The sequence below is a fragment of the Oncorhynchus kisutch genome, linkage group LG28 (genome assembly GCF_002021735.2).
Source record: "Oncorhynchus kisutch isolate 150728-3 linkage group LG28, Okis_V2, whole genome shotgun sequence".
NCBI classification, from domain to species: domain Eukaryota; kingdom Metazoa; phylum Chordata; class Actinopteri; order Salmoniformes; family Salmonidae; genus Oncorhynchus; species Oncorhynchus kisutch.
In genome coordinates, this window is record NC_034201.2 from 38,401,262 (window position 1) to 38,415,305 (window position 14,044).

Sequence of the window (14,044 nt, forward strand, 5' to 3'; positions counted from 1 at the left end):
CTATCTGTGAGCAGTGTTGCTCCATGAGTAATGACTGCTGTATTCCCACCGCACAACTCCAGTTTTATGCTTATATAAACCAGTCTGAAGAGGAACATACACTTCAAAAATGAACAAGATGAACACTTATGTAAAGTGTGCCGATGTTCAATTGTTAATTGACTCAGTGTAGTTGTGAGCAGTAGTCACTACCCAAACCATGATCACAAGGCATATTGGAGATGGTCTGGTGAACATGACAGTGGTGACATACTGCCCATCGGACTGCCCTGGTAGTGATGAGTGCTTCTGTGTGTGTGTGTGTGTGTGTGTGTGTGTGTGTGTGTGTGTGTGTGTGTGTGTGTGTGTGTCTCTCACCTGCTGTGTTGGAGAAGTCCAGCACACTGGTGGCTGGCTGTAGCAGATCAGGACTGCTGGATGACATGCTGCTGCCAGGGATGGGCATGATGGCCACGCTGTGCCTACACTGCTTAGTGCCCACGATGCTGTCATCCTGAGACTGGCCCACGCCGCCATCACTGTGGCAGAGAGAGAGAGAGAGAGAGAGAGGCGTTTAGACTGGGTAACACTCATGATGAGGGTATGGAGGAACTCCTGGCACCAGAGCCTAATATGGATCTGCCTGGACCTATTCAATCTCATTGCATGTGTGGGGCTAACGAGTTGCGCCGCGGTCTAAGCACCGCGTCCCAGTGCTTGAGGCGTCACTACAGACCCCCTGGTTTGAATCCAGGCTGTATCACAACCGGCCATGATTGGGAGTCCAATAGGGCGGCGCACAATTGGCCCAGTGTCGTCTGGATTTGGCCGGTGTAGGTCATCATTGTAAATAAGAAGGTAGGGGTGGTATAGAGAAAATAGCCCTATTTGGTAAAAGACCAAGTCCATATTATGGCAAGAACAGCTCAAATAAGCAAAGAGAAGCATGAGAGACATGTCAATGCAGAAAGTTTGTTTCAAGTGCAGGTGCAAAAACCTTCAGGCGCTATGATGAAACTGGCTCTCATGAGGACCGACAGGAAGACCCAGAGTTACCTCTGCTGCAGAGGATAAGTTCATTAGTTAACTGCACCTTTGATTGCAGCCCAAAAAAATGCTTCACAGAGTTCAAGTAACAGACACATCTCAAAATCAACTGTTCATAGGAGACTGTGAGAATCAGGCCTTCATGGTCAAATTTTATTTTTAATTTTAATTTTACCTTTATTTAACCAGGCAAGTCAGTTAAGAACACATTCTTATTTTCAATGACGGCCTGGGAACAGTGGGTTAACTGCCTGTTCAGGGGCAGAACGACAGATTTGTACCAAGATGTGGCCAAGATGTTCAATTTGTACCTTGTCAGCTCGGGGGATTGAACTCGCAACCTTCCGGTTACTAGTCCGACGCTCTAACCACTAGGCTACGCTGCCGCCCCACTAGGCTACGCTGCAGGACACCAAGAAACACGAGCAATGGACATTAGATGGAAATATTTGAGATTTTTGGATCCAACCGCCATGTCCGAGACGCAGAGGAGGTGAAGGATGATCTCTGCATGTGTGGTTCCCATCGTGAAGCATGGAGGAGGAAGTGTGTGCATTGCTGGTGACACCGTTGATTATTTTTTTTTTTATTCAAGGCACCCTTAACCAGCATGGCTACCACAGCATTCTGCAGCGAATCGCCATCCCATCCGGTTTGCTCTTAGTGGGACTATCATTTGTTTTCAAAAGGACAATGGCCCAACACACCTCCAGGCTGTGTAAGGGCTATTTGACCAAGAAGGAGAGTGATGGAGTGCTGCATCAGATGACCTGGCCTCCACAATTACCCAACCTCAACCCAATTGAGATGGTTTGGGATGAGTTGGACCGCAGAGTGAAGGAAAAGCAGCCAACAAGTACTCAGCATATGTGGGAATTCCTTCAAGACTATTGGGAAAAGCATTCCTCAAGAAGCTAGTTGAGAGAATCCCAAGAGTGTGCAAAGCTGTCTTCAATCTCATTCATCAAAGCATTTTGATTTCTTTAACACTTTTTTGGTTACTACATGATTTGGTAAGTGTTATTTCATAGTTTTGATGTCTTCACTATTATTCTACAATGTAGAAAATAGTAAAAATAAAGAAAAAACCTTGAATGAGAAGGTGTGTCCGAACTTTTGACTGGTAGTGTATATTTTTAAAGCCTCTAATATACATTTCCACATTGCCACTGTCATCATCAGGAAAGTCCCGGGACACTGTCTGCTTTTGACAAACGGTAAATGGATTTACTTAAACACTTTTAAATGCAGATAATGAGTACAAGAAGAAGTCGAGCTGAAGAGATGACACACCCTGGCTATCCCTTGCAGTCATCTCACCAAATCACCACCACCTGCATCTAGCTCAAACTACCTGGTCTATTAGCTGCCAATGGAATCCCAGTAAATCCGCTGGTTGGTCAACAAATGATCCAACAGCAAATCCAGGTAGTCCTCACACTGTGCTACTGTAGAATAGTGCAGACTGGAGAGAGCAGCCTGCATCCCTGACCTTCCTCTTCACATCAGAAAAGGCTCATGCCTCAATTAGCACACCAGTGGAATAAATACCTGTGCTTGCCCTGTACTGTCTTCACCACTGTTTACTAAACTAAGCATGTGTCACAAACGGCACACGATACCCTATGGGCCCTGGTCAAAAGTAGTACGCTAGATGGGGAATAGGGTGTCATTTGGTAGAGCGAAGAGGACATTTTCCATCTCATCAGCAGCCTATTGAGACGACAGCATAAAGCCATGCATCAGAAGTGACTGATGTCTTAAATCATACTGACTTAACTACCCAGATGGTAGGATACTGTAGTGTTATTGTGTCTACCTGAAGGGTTTGGGTGGGTGGTAGGATACTGTAGTGTTATTGTGTCTACCTGAAGGGTTTGGGTGGTAGGATACTGTAGTGTTATTGGGTCTACCTGAAGGGTTTGGGTGGTAGGATACTGTAGTGTTATTGTGTCTACCTGAAAGGCTTGGGTGGTAGGATGCTGAAGCGGGTCTTCTCCAGCATCTTCCTGATCTTGTTCCGTCCTCCAGAAACTGTGTTGGCCTTCATCTTCTTGGTGGCCTTGTGGTCTGTGGGGAACTCCATGTCTCCGGGCAGGTCTGGGATGGAGAAGCGGTTACCCTTCTTCTCCTGGATCTTGGGGATGTGGGGACCCCTGTTCATCTTCTCGTGTACGATCCGGCTCAGCAGCTCTTTGAACACTTGGGATAGGAGAGGAGGGATAGTAGGTCAACAGAACTAGTGTGTGTGTGTGTGTGTGTGTGTGTGTGTGTGTGGGGGGGGGGGGGTTGCTTTGGAATGCAAATTCATGGTAATTATCCCAAAATTCCCAGGTTTCCAGAAATCATGGTTGGAATAGTTACACATATTTTGAAACCAAAAACAGGACTAGACCCAGGTACAGATTACTGTTGACATCGGTCATTTTATTTTCCCGACATCGTTAATGAAATAATCCTATCTTTGGTAAGAGGACAGATTGTACGAACCGAAGATGTTGGTCTTGACTGTGAGGGAGAGGTGTGTGTTGTTCCTCAGGAAGTCCATAGCTTTGACGTAGGAGATGTTCTCAAAGTTCTGACCATTGATCTCCATAATCTCAAGGAGGAAAACAGATAGTTGAGTCAACTGCACTTGTTACTGAGCTAACCACAAAGGGCATCTGAACAGCAAGCTAAACAGCATGAAATGCCTGGGATAAAAACATGGACTTTAAAAAGCAAAAGCAACACAGGAAATAAAAGGCCATAGTAAGAACTTCTCTTACCTGGTCTCCTCGTTTGAGTCCTGCCTCGGCGGCCTTGCTGCTCTCCTCCACCGACTCCACGAAGATGCCGAAGCCCCTCTCGCTGCCGCCATGCAGGCTGAAGTAGAGCGGGGACTCCCTGGAAGGTTTCTGCAGGGTGATCTGCCTCCACTTGGCCTTGGCTGCACACGCTATGTTCAGCAGCCTCAGGTGACCCTTCATTTTCTCCAGGAACAGATCAGGTTTCAACAACCACTCACTCAACTGACCTGGCTAACAGATCTGATAATAAATGTTCAACCACACAGTTGTTACACCCACAGACAGAGGATCACATGTCTGTCTGACCACAGAGTAATGAGACTTTAGATTAGTGAACGTCTTGAGGTTAAAGTACATTATGTTGCGTACAGGATGCGCCCAAAATGGCACCCTAATCATTATATAGTGCACTACTTTCAACCAGGGCTCATAGTTCTCTGATCATAAGTATTGCACTATATACAGTAAGGAATAGGGTACCATTTGGGACAAACATTTAGTATAGACACAATATAGGAAAGGTGTTCTTACTGTGGTTTCCAGCAGCTTTTCAAAGTCTTCCAGGAACTGCGTCATGGCCGGGTCACCTTCAAAGTCGTTGAAATGATTGTTCACCCATAACAGCACTATCCGTGTCACCTGCACAGGGAAACACGTGAAAGCATATTCAAAAACCTTCAAAAGAGGATCCTGTACATTTCCCCAGCAAAAATCGGCAAGCTTCAATCATCCAACATTCAACTTTAGCTAAGGCTAAAGATATCACAAAGGGTGAGATCATAAAAATATCTGTCTTTGAACTGCAAGGGTCCGGAAATGCCAGGTCTGAAAATATAACTGTAGTATTGTTCCAATCTAAGGAAAGGTCATCTTGGCCCACAATGTTGAAACCACAGCACAGACAGAGATACAAACAGCAACTCTCTCTCTCTGAGGGGATGGGCCTCTTGATGAGGAAGAATGATTAAATGCCAAATGACATCGCCATCAGACTATTGACAGGACAAGAATAATCTTATGTTAAATCAGTTAAGAGTATGTCCCCCTTCTACCCAAGACCGCTGACATAGCACAAGTTGTATTGATTACTGTGTAGTACACCCATGCTTCACACAAATAATCAGGTACACACATACACACAGTACAGTACACACCGTGTCTCTGAGGCTGTCAACTTTGAACCACTCAAGCAGCTTCTTGCCAACCTCCATGGGGCTGGAGAGGAAGGTGCGGTAGGTGAGGAGGAAGTCTTCAATGTAGGTGGGGTCCACCACTGACGGCTCCTCCACCAGGTGCATGATCAGACGCTGTGGGGTGCCCTAAGAGGATAGACAAACAGACAATCAATCATGGCTGCATTACAACTGTCAATTCATTTTAATACAACTTTATTAGTCCTGAGGGGCAATAATTACAAAATAAAAAATTGAATTGGGCGAAAGGATGGCACTTATTCAAAGCCAACTTTAGAATAACAAAAATGAATCGCTATGGGAACCGAGTATGTTTTTAGGGGAATTGAAACTAAAGCAGCAAACTAAAACAATTTAAAGACAAGAGAATCCAGAAGTAAGGATCACTACTCAGATCAGCAGCAACACATCTATAGTGTAGCTGTTTGGGGGAGCAGAGGTGTCTTAGAGGAGATGAAGACAAGGGAATCAGTCTAGTCCATTAGCAGATCAATAACTGGCTGTTTGCAGAGTGTTGAAGATCAAAGGGCTGGACCATCCGACGCATGCAAAAACAAGTGTCTACAGGAACAACAGCAGAACATGGTGGTAGTCACAGCTAGGTAGTCAAGGCAGTGCATATATTCAAAGCAGCCTATAAAGACCATTTGAAAATCAGTTTCCCAGACCGATTACACCCTAAGCCTAGACCTGGACAAACATGTAAACTCAATGGAACTTCACCATCAGTGTAGGACAAGGGTAAGCCTAATTCATCTGTGTCTGGGAAACCATCCCTTAATGCTTACACTTCCTGCCTCACCTTGATGACAATATGTCCCTTCCTGGTGCCGCTGCGGTCCAGCTCGCGATGTTCCTTCACCATGACGATCTCTCCCTCCTCCTCCACCTTGTGTGTGTTCTTCTCCACATGGTTGAGGATCCGCCAGTAGTCCTCTTGGGCGATGCACACAAACTGGTCCACAATGACATGGGGACAGCGGGTGAACTTATAATACAGGAACCTGTTGCTCTGCACCATAGCTGGGTACTGAAACAGTAGAATTGAGGAGTCCCTGGAGCAGGAGAGAGGCATGGGCGGGATGGCTGGGGGCTAGCACTAACGGTCTACCCACACTCCCCAAGCTACTAGTCCAGTTCTGCTAGTCTACAAGCTAACAGACTAGCTACACTCCCTTGGCAATGATAATAAACACTTGCCAGAGTATGCTATCTTGGCTAACAGCCTTGCTACACTCCCCTAGTTAACATTCACCTGGCTGAATGGTCAAGCTACACTCCCCTGGCTAGCGTTTGCCTCTCTGCCATCTCACTGAGCTGTTGTTCAGGCTCTGAAACAGGGACAGGAAACAGTGTTTCTGATAAAGGAACTCTTTAAGGAACCAAGCAGGTCTGGGTAAAAACTGGTTAATAACACACACACACACAGAGACACAGAGAAGCTCAAAACACTTCTCAAGCGGCAGGCTACTCTAACTAGTGCTGCCTCCCATCTCTACATCAAGGCCTGGTTCCTCTTCTGTATGACTAAGAAACAGCTTGTCAACCTAGTCCTGCTTTATTGGTGAAGAATCAACACATTTTATTGTACACCATAGATACCAGACCATTTATACAACTCTACTCTATATTCGCAAGGAATACAACAACGCTGTCATATTCATCTTCCAACCTGATGTCGAAAGGCAATGAAAAGTTGCCATTGTATTTCTCTCAGAGGCTGCTCCTTGAGTTATAGGGTGTTAAGTATACTGTATAGGGAACGGGGTGTTATTAAGTATACTGTATAGGGTGTTATTAAGTATACTGTATAGGGAATAGGGTGTTATTAAGTATACTGTATAGGGAATAGGGTGTTATTAAGTATACTGTGTTATTAAGTATACTGTACAGGGTGTTATTAAGTACACTGTATAGGGTGTTATTAAGTATACCGTATAGGGAATGGGGTGTTATTAAGTATACTGTATAGGGTGTTATTAAGTATACTGTACAGGGTGTTATTAAGTATACTGTATAGGGTGTTATTAAGTATACTGTATAGGGTGTTATTAAGTATACCGTATAGGGAATGGGGTGTTATTAAGTATACTGTACAGGGTGTTATTAAGTATACTGTATAGGGTGTTATTAAGTATACTGTACAGGGTGTTATTAAGTATACTGTATAGGGTGTTATTAAGTATACTGTATAGGGAATAGGGTGTTATTAAGTATACTGTATAGGGTGTTATTAAGTATACTATATAGGGAATAGGGTGTTATTAAGTATATTGTATAGTGTGTTATTAAGTATACCGTATAGGGAATAGGGTGTTATTAAGTATACTGTATAGTGTGTTATTAAGTATACTGTATAGGGAATAGGGTGTTATTAAGTATACTGTATAGTGTGTTATTAAGTATACTGTATAGGGAATAGGGTGTTATTAAGTATACTGTATAGTGTGTTATTAAGTATACTGTACAGGGTGTTATTAAGTATACTGTATAGGGAATAGTGTGTTATTTGGGGCTCGACCCAAAATAACAATATCTCTATGAGAGTATAGTATCTCACCTGGCAGTCGTCCCCTTTGGTGCGCACCACTCCGCTCATGTACTGCTTGTCCAGGGAGGGGGAGATGCCAAAGCTGTTGCCCATGCAGAGGGTCTCCATGCGGCTGTCCGGGTGGTCGATCTCCACCCCCCCGTTCAGGATCACATACCACAGGTCCAGCTGAGAGGGGGTGGGGGGAGGCAAAATGATGACATAAGCAGCAACGCCAAACACATGACCATAACAACAGGAAATGAATGGCTGACACTGACTGATTTGCTGGCCTTCATAATAGAGATGCTTTTATGGAACTTCACCCCAAACAATCATTGGTGCCTGGTATTATAATGTGTCTATGTATGTGGTATACAGAGCTCGAGTGAATAGAACAGGTGCTTCACAAGTGTTTTCCAACTTTACGGATCTAGAGAATGTGTTTAGAATAGAACATACCCAAGTCCCATAGAAGACAACAGACTAAGTGTGAGGTGTGTGAAGAACCCCGCAGGCAGGGAAGTGATTGTCTAAGCGATCCATCTTACCTCCACACTGACTCAGACTGCTGGTCTTGGCTTTCAACCATGAATGCAATAGAGGCTTTTCAGAGTGACTGACAGACTTCTATCATAGGGAAGCATTGTGAAGGAGTGAGATTGAGGAAATGTGATGAGCTTCCTAGACACCCCCCTTCTCCTTTTTCTTCCTCTGTCCCCTCATAGGACGCTGCAGTGCAGTGACGACTGCCTGATTCATTCTGACCTTCACACCGACCCACTGTGATAGGAGATAGCAACCTGTCTGTCATACTGTAGCTGTCCCCTGCTTTACACGCCTGTGTATGCGTGTGTGTAGACGCCTGCTGCCACAGCGGATTGACACAGTTCCCATCCAAATAGGCTAAAGAAAGTGGTGAGGCTAGCTGTCAGAGGCAAAGGGTGGCTTCTTTGAAGAATCTCAAATATAAAATATATTTTGATTTGTTGAACACTTTTTTTTGGTACTACATGATTCTATATGTGTTATTTCATAGTTTTGATGTCTTCACTATTATTAAAAATGCAGAAAAAAAAAAAAAAGAAAGACCCTTGAATAAGTAGGTGTGTCCAAACTTTTGACTGGTACTGTATGTGTTAAGTCTATGGTTGGCACCTCCTGTTTGTCCTGTAGGATGACGGTCGCTGCCTGCTCCACCACCTCAAACACCATGACAGTACACAGGTCCCTTCGCACTGACATGGTCATGTTGGCAAAGGCTGGCAGCTGGTGCATGAACGCCAACAGTTGTTCTGGATGGGGGGGAAGAGAGAGAAAGTGAGTAAGAGCGAGAGGGAAGGAAGAGAAGGAGAAAGAGGGAGAGGGAAGGAAGGAAGAGAATGAAAGAAGGAAGACAGAGTGTAAGAGCGAGAGGGAAGGAAGAGAAGGAGAGAGAGCGAGAGAGCAAATGGAGAGAAGAGGTGAGGTGTAGAGGTCGACCGATGAGGATTTTTCAACGCTGATACCGATACCGATTATTGGAGGACCAAAAAAGCCAATACCGATTAAAATCGGTCAATTTAAAAAAAAATGTATTTGTAATAATGACAATTACAACAATACTGAATTAACACTTACTTTAACTTAATATAATACATCAATAAAAATCTATTAAGCCTCAAATAAATAATGAAACATGTTCAATTTGGTTTAAATAATGCAAAAAGAAAGTGTTGGAGAAGAAAGTAAAAGTGCAATATGTGATATGTAAGAAAGCTAACGTTTAAGTTCCTTGCTCAGAACATGAGAACATATGAAAGCTGGTGGTTCCTTTTAACATGAGACTTCAATATTCCCAGGTAAGAGATTTTATGCTGTAGTTAATATAGTCCTATAAATACTATTTCTCTCTATAACATTTGTATTTCGTTAACCTTTGACTATTGGATGTTCTTATATGCACTTTAGTATTGCCAGTATAACAGTATAGCTTCCGTCCCTCTCCTCGCTCCTACCTGGGCTCGAAACGGCAACAAAACGACAACAGCCACCCTTGAAGCAGCGTTACCCTTGCAGATCAAGGGGAACAACCACTCCAAGTCTCAGAGCGAGTGACGTTTGAAACGTTATTAGCGCGAACCCCGCTAACTAGCTAGCTATTTCACATCGTTTACACCAGCCTAATCTCGGGAGTTGATAGGCTTGAAGTCATATACAGCACAATGCTTGAAGCACAATGAAGTGCTGCTGGCAAAACGCACGAAAGTGCTGTTTGAATGAATGCTTACGAGCCTGCTGCTGCCTACTACCGCTCAGACAGACTGTTCTGTCAAATCACAGACTTAATTATAACATAGTAACACAGAAATACGAGCCTTGGGTCATTAATATGGTCGAATCCGGAAACTATCATTTCGAAAACAAAACGTTTATTATTATCGCATATACCCTGACTCTGCGTGCAATGAACGCAAGAGAAGTGACAATTTCACCTGGTTAAATATTTCCTGCTAACCTGGATTTATTTTTGCTAAATATGCAGGTTTAAAAATATATACTTCTCTGTATTGATTTTAAGAAAGGCATGGATGTTTATGGTTAGCTACACGTTGCAGCAACGACAGTCCTTTTTCCGCGAATGCGCACCGCATCGATTATATGCAACGCAGGACACGCTAGATAAACTAGTAATATCATCAACCATGTGTAGTTATAACTAGTGATTATGATTGATTGTTTTTTATAAGATAAGTTTAATGCTAGCTAGCAACTTACCTTGGCTTCTTACTGCATTCACGTAAACAGGCAGGCTCCTCGTGAGGCAAGTGGTTAGAGCGTTGGACTAGTTAACCGTAAGGTTGTAAGATTGAATCCCCGAGTTGACAAGGTAAAAATCTGTCGTTCCGCCCCTGAACAAGGCAGTTACCCACCGTTCCTAGGCCGTCATTGAAAATAAGAACTTGCCTAGTTAAATAAAGGTGTAAAAAAAAAAAAAAGATTTCCGATTGTTATGAAAACTTTAAATCGGCCCTAATTAATGGGCCGTTCCGATGAATCGGTCAGCCTCTAGTGCGGTGTAACAGATTGAGGCAGCATAAAATAGCAGAGGAAGAAATCATGAGGAAAAAGGAGACAGAGACAGTGAGTGGTGTGATCAGCGGTGTAACTGTTGAGTGTGTACTGTAGCACCTGCGTCCTACTCTCTCACTCTGAGGGGGCATTACGCCCCGTTACCATGCAGCCTCCAGTCCAGCGGAGTCAAGATCACAGAGTCAAAATACAAGATAAGATCTACCGCTCAGAGTAAAAACATTAAAAAAAACAATCCTATGCAACATTAATCTATTAAAAACATTACTGTCGCAATGCTGCATTGTGTCCCACCAACCCCTCTTTTTACACTTCTGCTACTCTGTTCATCATATACGCAGTCACTTTAACAATACCTACATGTACATACTACCTCAATCAGCCTGACTAACAGGTGTCTGTATATAGCCTTGCTATTCTTTTTTCAAATGTCTTTTTACTGTTGTTTTATTTCTTTACTTACCTACACACACACACCTTTTTTTCCCTCCGCACTATTGGATAGAGCCTGTAAGTAAGCATTTCACTGTTGTATTCGGCGCATGTGACAAATAAACTTTGATTTGATGTACAGGGCAACCAGTGAGAAACAATTTGCATATCGCTACAACACTGTATATATACATAATGTGCCATTTGAAATGTCTTTGTTCTTTGGAACGTTTTACTATTCATTTTTTATTGTTTATTTCACTTTTGTTTATCCATTTCACTTGCTTTGGCAATGAAAACATGTTTCCCATACCAATAAAGCCCCCTGTATTGAATTAAAAGAGGGTAAAGGGGTATTCAGGGAAAAGGAGGAGCGCACAAGAAGCCCACCAATGTCATCATCGTTGCGGTCTACCGGGTCTTTCTCCAGACACTCCCTGACCAGGTCTCTACCAATCAGGGTGTCTGACGTCCTCTCCAGGTCTTCATCCTCCTCCTCCTCAGAGTCCACCGCTGCCTCCGGGAGCCCGGATAGGTCCACGTCACCCATGTCACTCTCTGTAGCCTGCAGAGGTGACAGATATGGGTTATTCTTTAAACGTAGACCAAAATAATCCCTAAGAATTATGCATACACCACTAATTATTCACAGTGCTCATATTTTGCATGCTGTTTGGACAGATGGTTGGAATGAACTGGTGCCGAGGGTTACGGAGTGCTCAGATCAACTGGGATTTGAACCCACTACCCTGAGGTTAAGTGACCAGCTCCCCAGTCGCTGTAGAAATATTCAAGGCCATCTGTCTATTCACTCCTCTAGTACACAGTAACAGACTGAACCTGCCTGCTCTGCTCTACAGTGCTTTCAGGAATGGAAGTGGACAGGATCAAATGGGATGTTTCCTAGATAAGGGAATGTTACCTGACAAAGTCTGCCTGTACAGAGACAGTGTGAAACAGAGAAAGTCTGCCTGAACAGAGACGGTGTGAAACAGAGAAAGTCTGCCTGAACAGAGACGGTGTGAAACAGAGAAAGTCTGCCTGAACAGAGACGGTGTGAAACAGAGAAAGTCTGCCTGAACAGAGACGGTGTGAAACAGAGAAAGTCTGCCTGAACAGAGACGGTGTGAAACAGAGAAAGTCTGCCTGAACAGAGACGGTGTGAAACAGAGAAAGTCTGCCTGAACAGAGACGGTGTGAAACAGAGAAAGTCTGCCTGAACAGAGACGGTGTAAAACAGAGAAAGTCTGTCTGAACAGAGATGGTGTAAAACAGAGAAAGTCTGCCTGAACAGAGACGGTGTGAAACAGAGAAAGTCTGCCTGAACAGAGACGGTGTGAAAAAGAGAAAGTCTGCCTGAACAGAGACGGTGTGAAACACAGAGACGGTGTAAAACAGAGAAAGTCTGCCTGAACAGAGACGGTGTAAAACACAGAGAAAGTCTGCCTGAACAGAGACGGTGTAAAACAGAGAAAGTCTGCCTGAACAGAGACGGTGTAAAACACAGAGACGGTGTAAAACAGAGAAAGTCTGCCTGAACAGAGACGGTGTGAAACACAGAGACGGTGTAAAACAGAGAAAGTCTGCCTGAACAGAGACGGTGTGAAACACAGAGACGGTGTAAAACAGAGAAAGTCTGCCTGAACAGAGACGGTGTGAAACACAGAGACGGTGTAAAACAGAGAAAGTCTGCCTGAACAGAGACGGTGTAAAACACAGAGAAAGTCTGCCTGAACAGAGACGGTGTAAAACAGAGAAAGTCTGCCTGTACAGAGACGGTGTAAAACAGAGAAAGTCTGCCTGAACAGAGATGGTGTAAAACACAGAGAAAGTCTGCCTGTACAGAGACGGTGTAAAACAGAGAAAGTCTGCCTGTACAGAGACGGTGTAAAACAGAGAAAGTCTGCCTGAACAGAGACGGTGTAAAACAGAGAAAGTCTGCCTGAACAGAGACGGTGTGAAACAGAGAAAGTCTGCCTGAACAGAGACGGTGTGAAACAGAGAAAGTCTGCCTGAACAGAGACAGTGTAAAACACAGAGAAAGTCTGCCTGAACAGAGACGGTGTAAAACACAGAGAAAGTCTGCCTGAACAGAGACGGTGTAAAACACAGAGAAAGTCTGCCTGTACAGAGACGCAGAGAGCCAACGAGCGACAGAGACGCAGAGAGCCAACGAGCGACAGAGACGCAGAGAGCCAACGAGCGACAGAGACGCAGAGAGCCAACGAGCGACAGAGACGCAGAGAGCCAACGAGCGACAGAGACGCAGAGAGCCAACGAGCGACAGAGACGCAGAGAGCCAACGAGCGACAGAGACGCAGAGAGCCAACGAGCGACAGAGACGCAGAGAGCCAACGAGCGACAGAGACGCAGAGAGCCAACGAGCGACAGAGACGCAGAGAGCCAACGAGCGACAGAGACGCAGAGAGCCAACGAGCAACAGACAGAGAAACATTACTGCTGATATCTCCATGTGGGTTTGGGACTGAGAGACACAGAAAGAGGGAGACATTTTGTGCCCATACAGGTCTCAAATCAGGTCAAATATAAACTGACAGGGACATCAGTTCCTGCTGGCTGCACAGGGGACTGAGCCAGAGACACCCCGTCAAATCATGCAGAGACAGGGAGAGAGAAGAGATCGAGAAGGGAAGAGAAAAGAGACACTGCAGCCCAGAGTGACTGAGTGGAATGGCAGCTCACCGCTCAGGGCTGGACGAGAGGTCAAGCATTTAAAAAAACACAAGCTGTAAACAAACTCACCAACTGCCAGTAATAGAAGCTGCTGGACTCAAGTCAACGTACATTTATGGACACAGCTGACTGAGCTCCTCTAAATCAATGACAGGTGACTCCATGGGGAGGAGAGAACAATCTGGTTGGTGAGAGAGAAGGTATGTGCAATGGTGGGTTAAAGGTGAGAGAGAAGGTATGTGTAATGGTGGGTTAAAGGTGAGAGAAGGTATGTGTAATGGTGGGTTAAAGGTGAGAGAGAAGGTATG

At 44.4% G+C, this 14,044-nt stretch overlaps 1 protein-coding gene across 9 annotated transcripts in view; it reads right to left on the reverse strand.

Annotated features, from left to right (window-relative positions):
- The window catches only part of LOC109872506 (rap guanine nucleotide exchange factor 6), a 165,715-nt gene that overhangs the window by 34,636 nt on the left and 117,035 nt on the right, over positions 1–14,044 (reverse strand). For all 9 annotated transcript variants that reach the window (XM_031807449.1, XM_031807447.1, XM_031807451.1 and 6 more), the window contains 10 exons: positions 11,433–11,607; positions 8,697–8,833; positions 7,569–7,727; positions 5,811–5,963; positions 4,970–5,134; positions 4,347–4,454; positions 3,795–3,998; positions 3,517–3,625; positions 2,985–3,228; positions 358–518 (listed from right to left, as the gene is read on the reverse strand). In XM_031807449.1, coding sequence (XP_031663309.1) covers positions 358–518; positions 2,985–3,228; positions 3,517–3,625; positions 3,795–3,998; positions 4,347–4,454; positions 4,970–5,134; positions 5,811–5,963; positions 7,569–7,727; positions 8,697–8,833; positions 11,433–11,607 — 1,615 coding nt within the window. The remainder of the gene's footprint in view (positions 1–357; positions 519–2,984; positions 3,229–3,516; positions 3,626–3,794; positions 3,999–4,346; positions 4,455–4,969; positions 5,135–5,810; positions 5,964–7,568; positions 7,728–8,696; positions 8,834–11,432; positions 11,608–14,044) is intronic.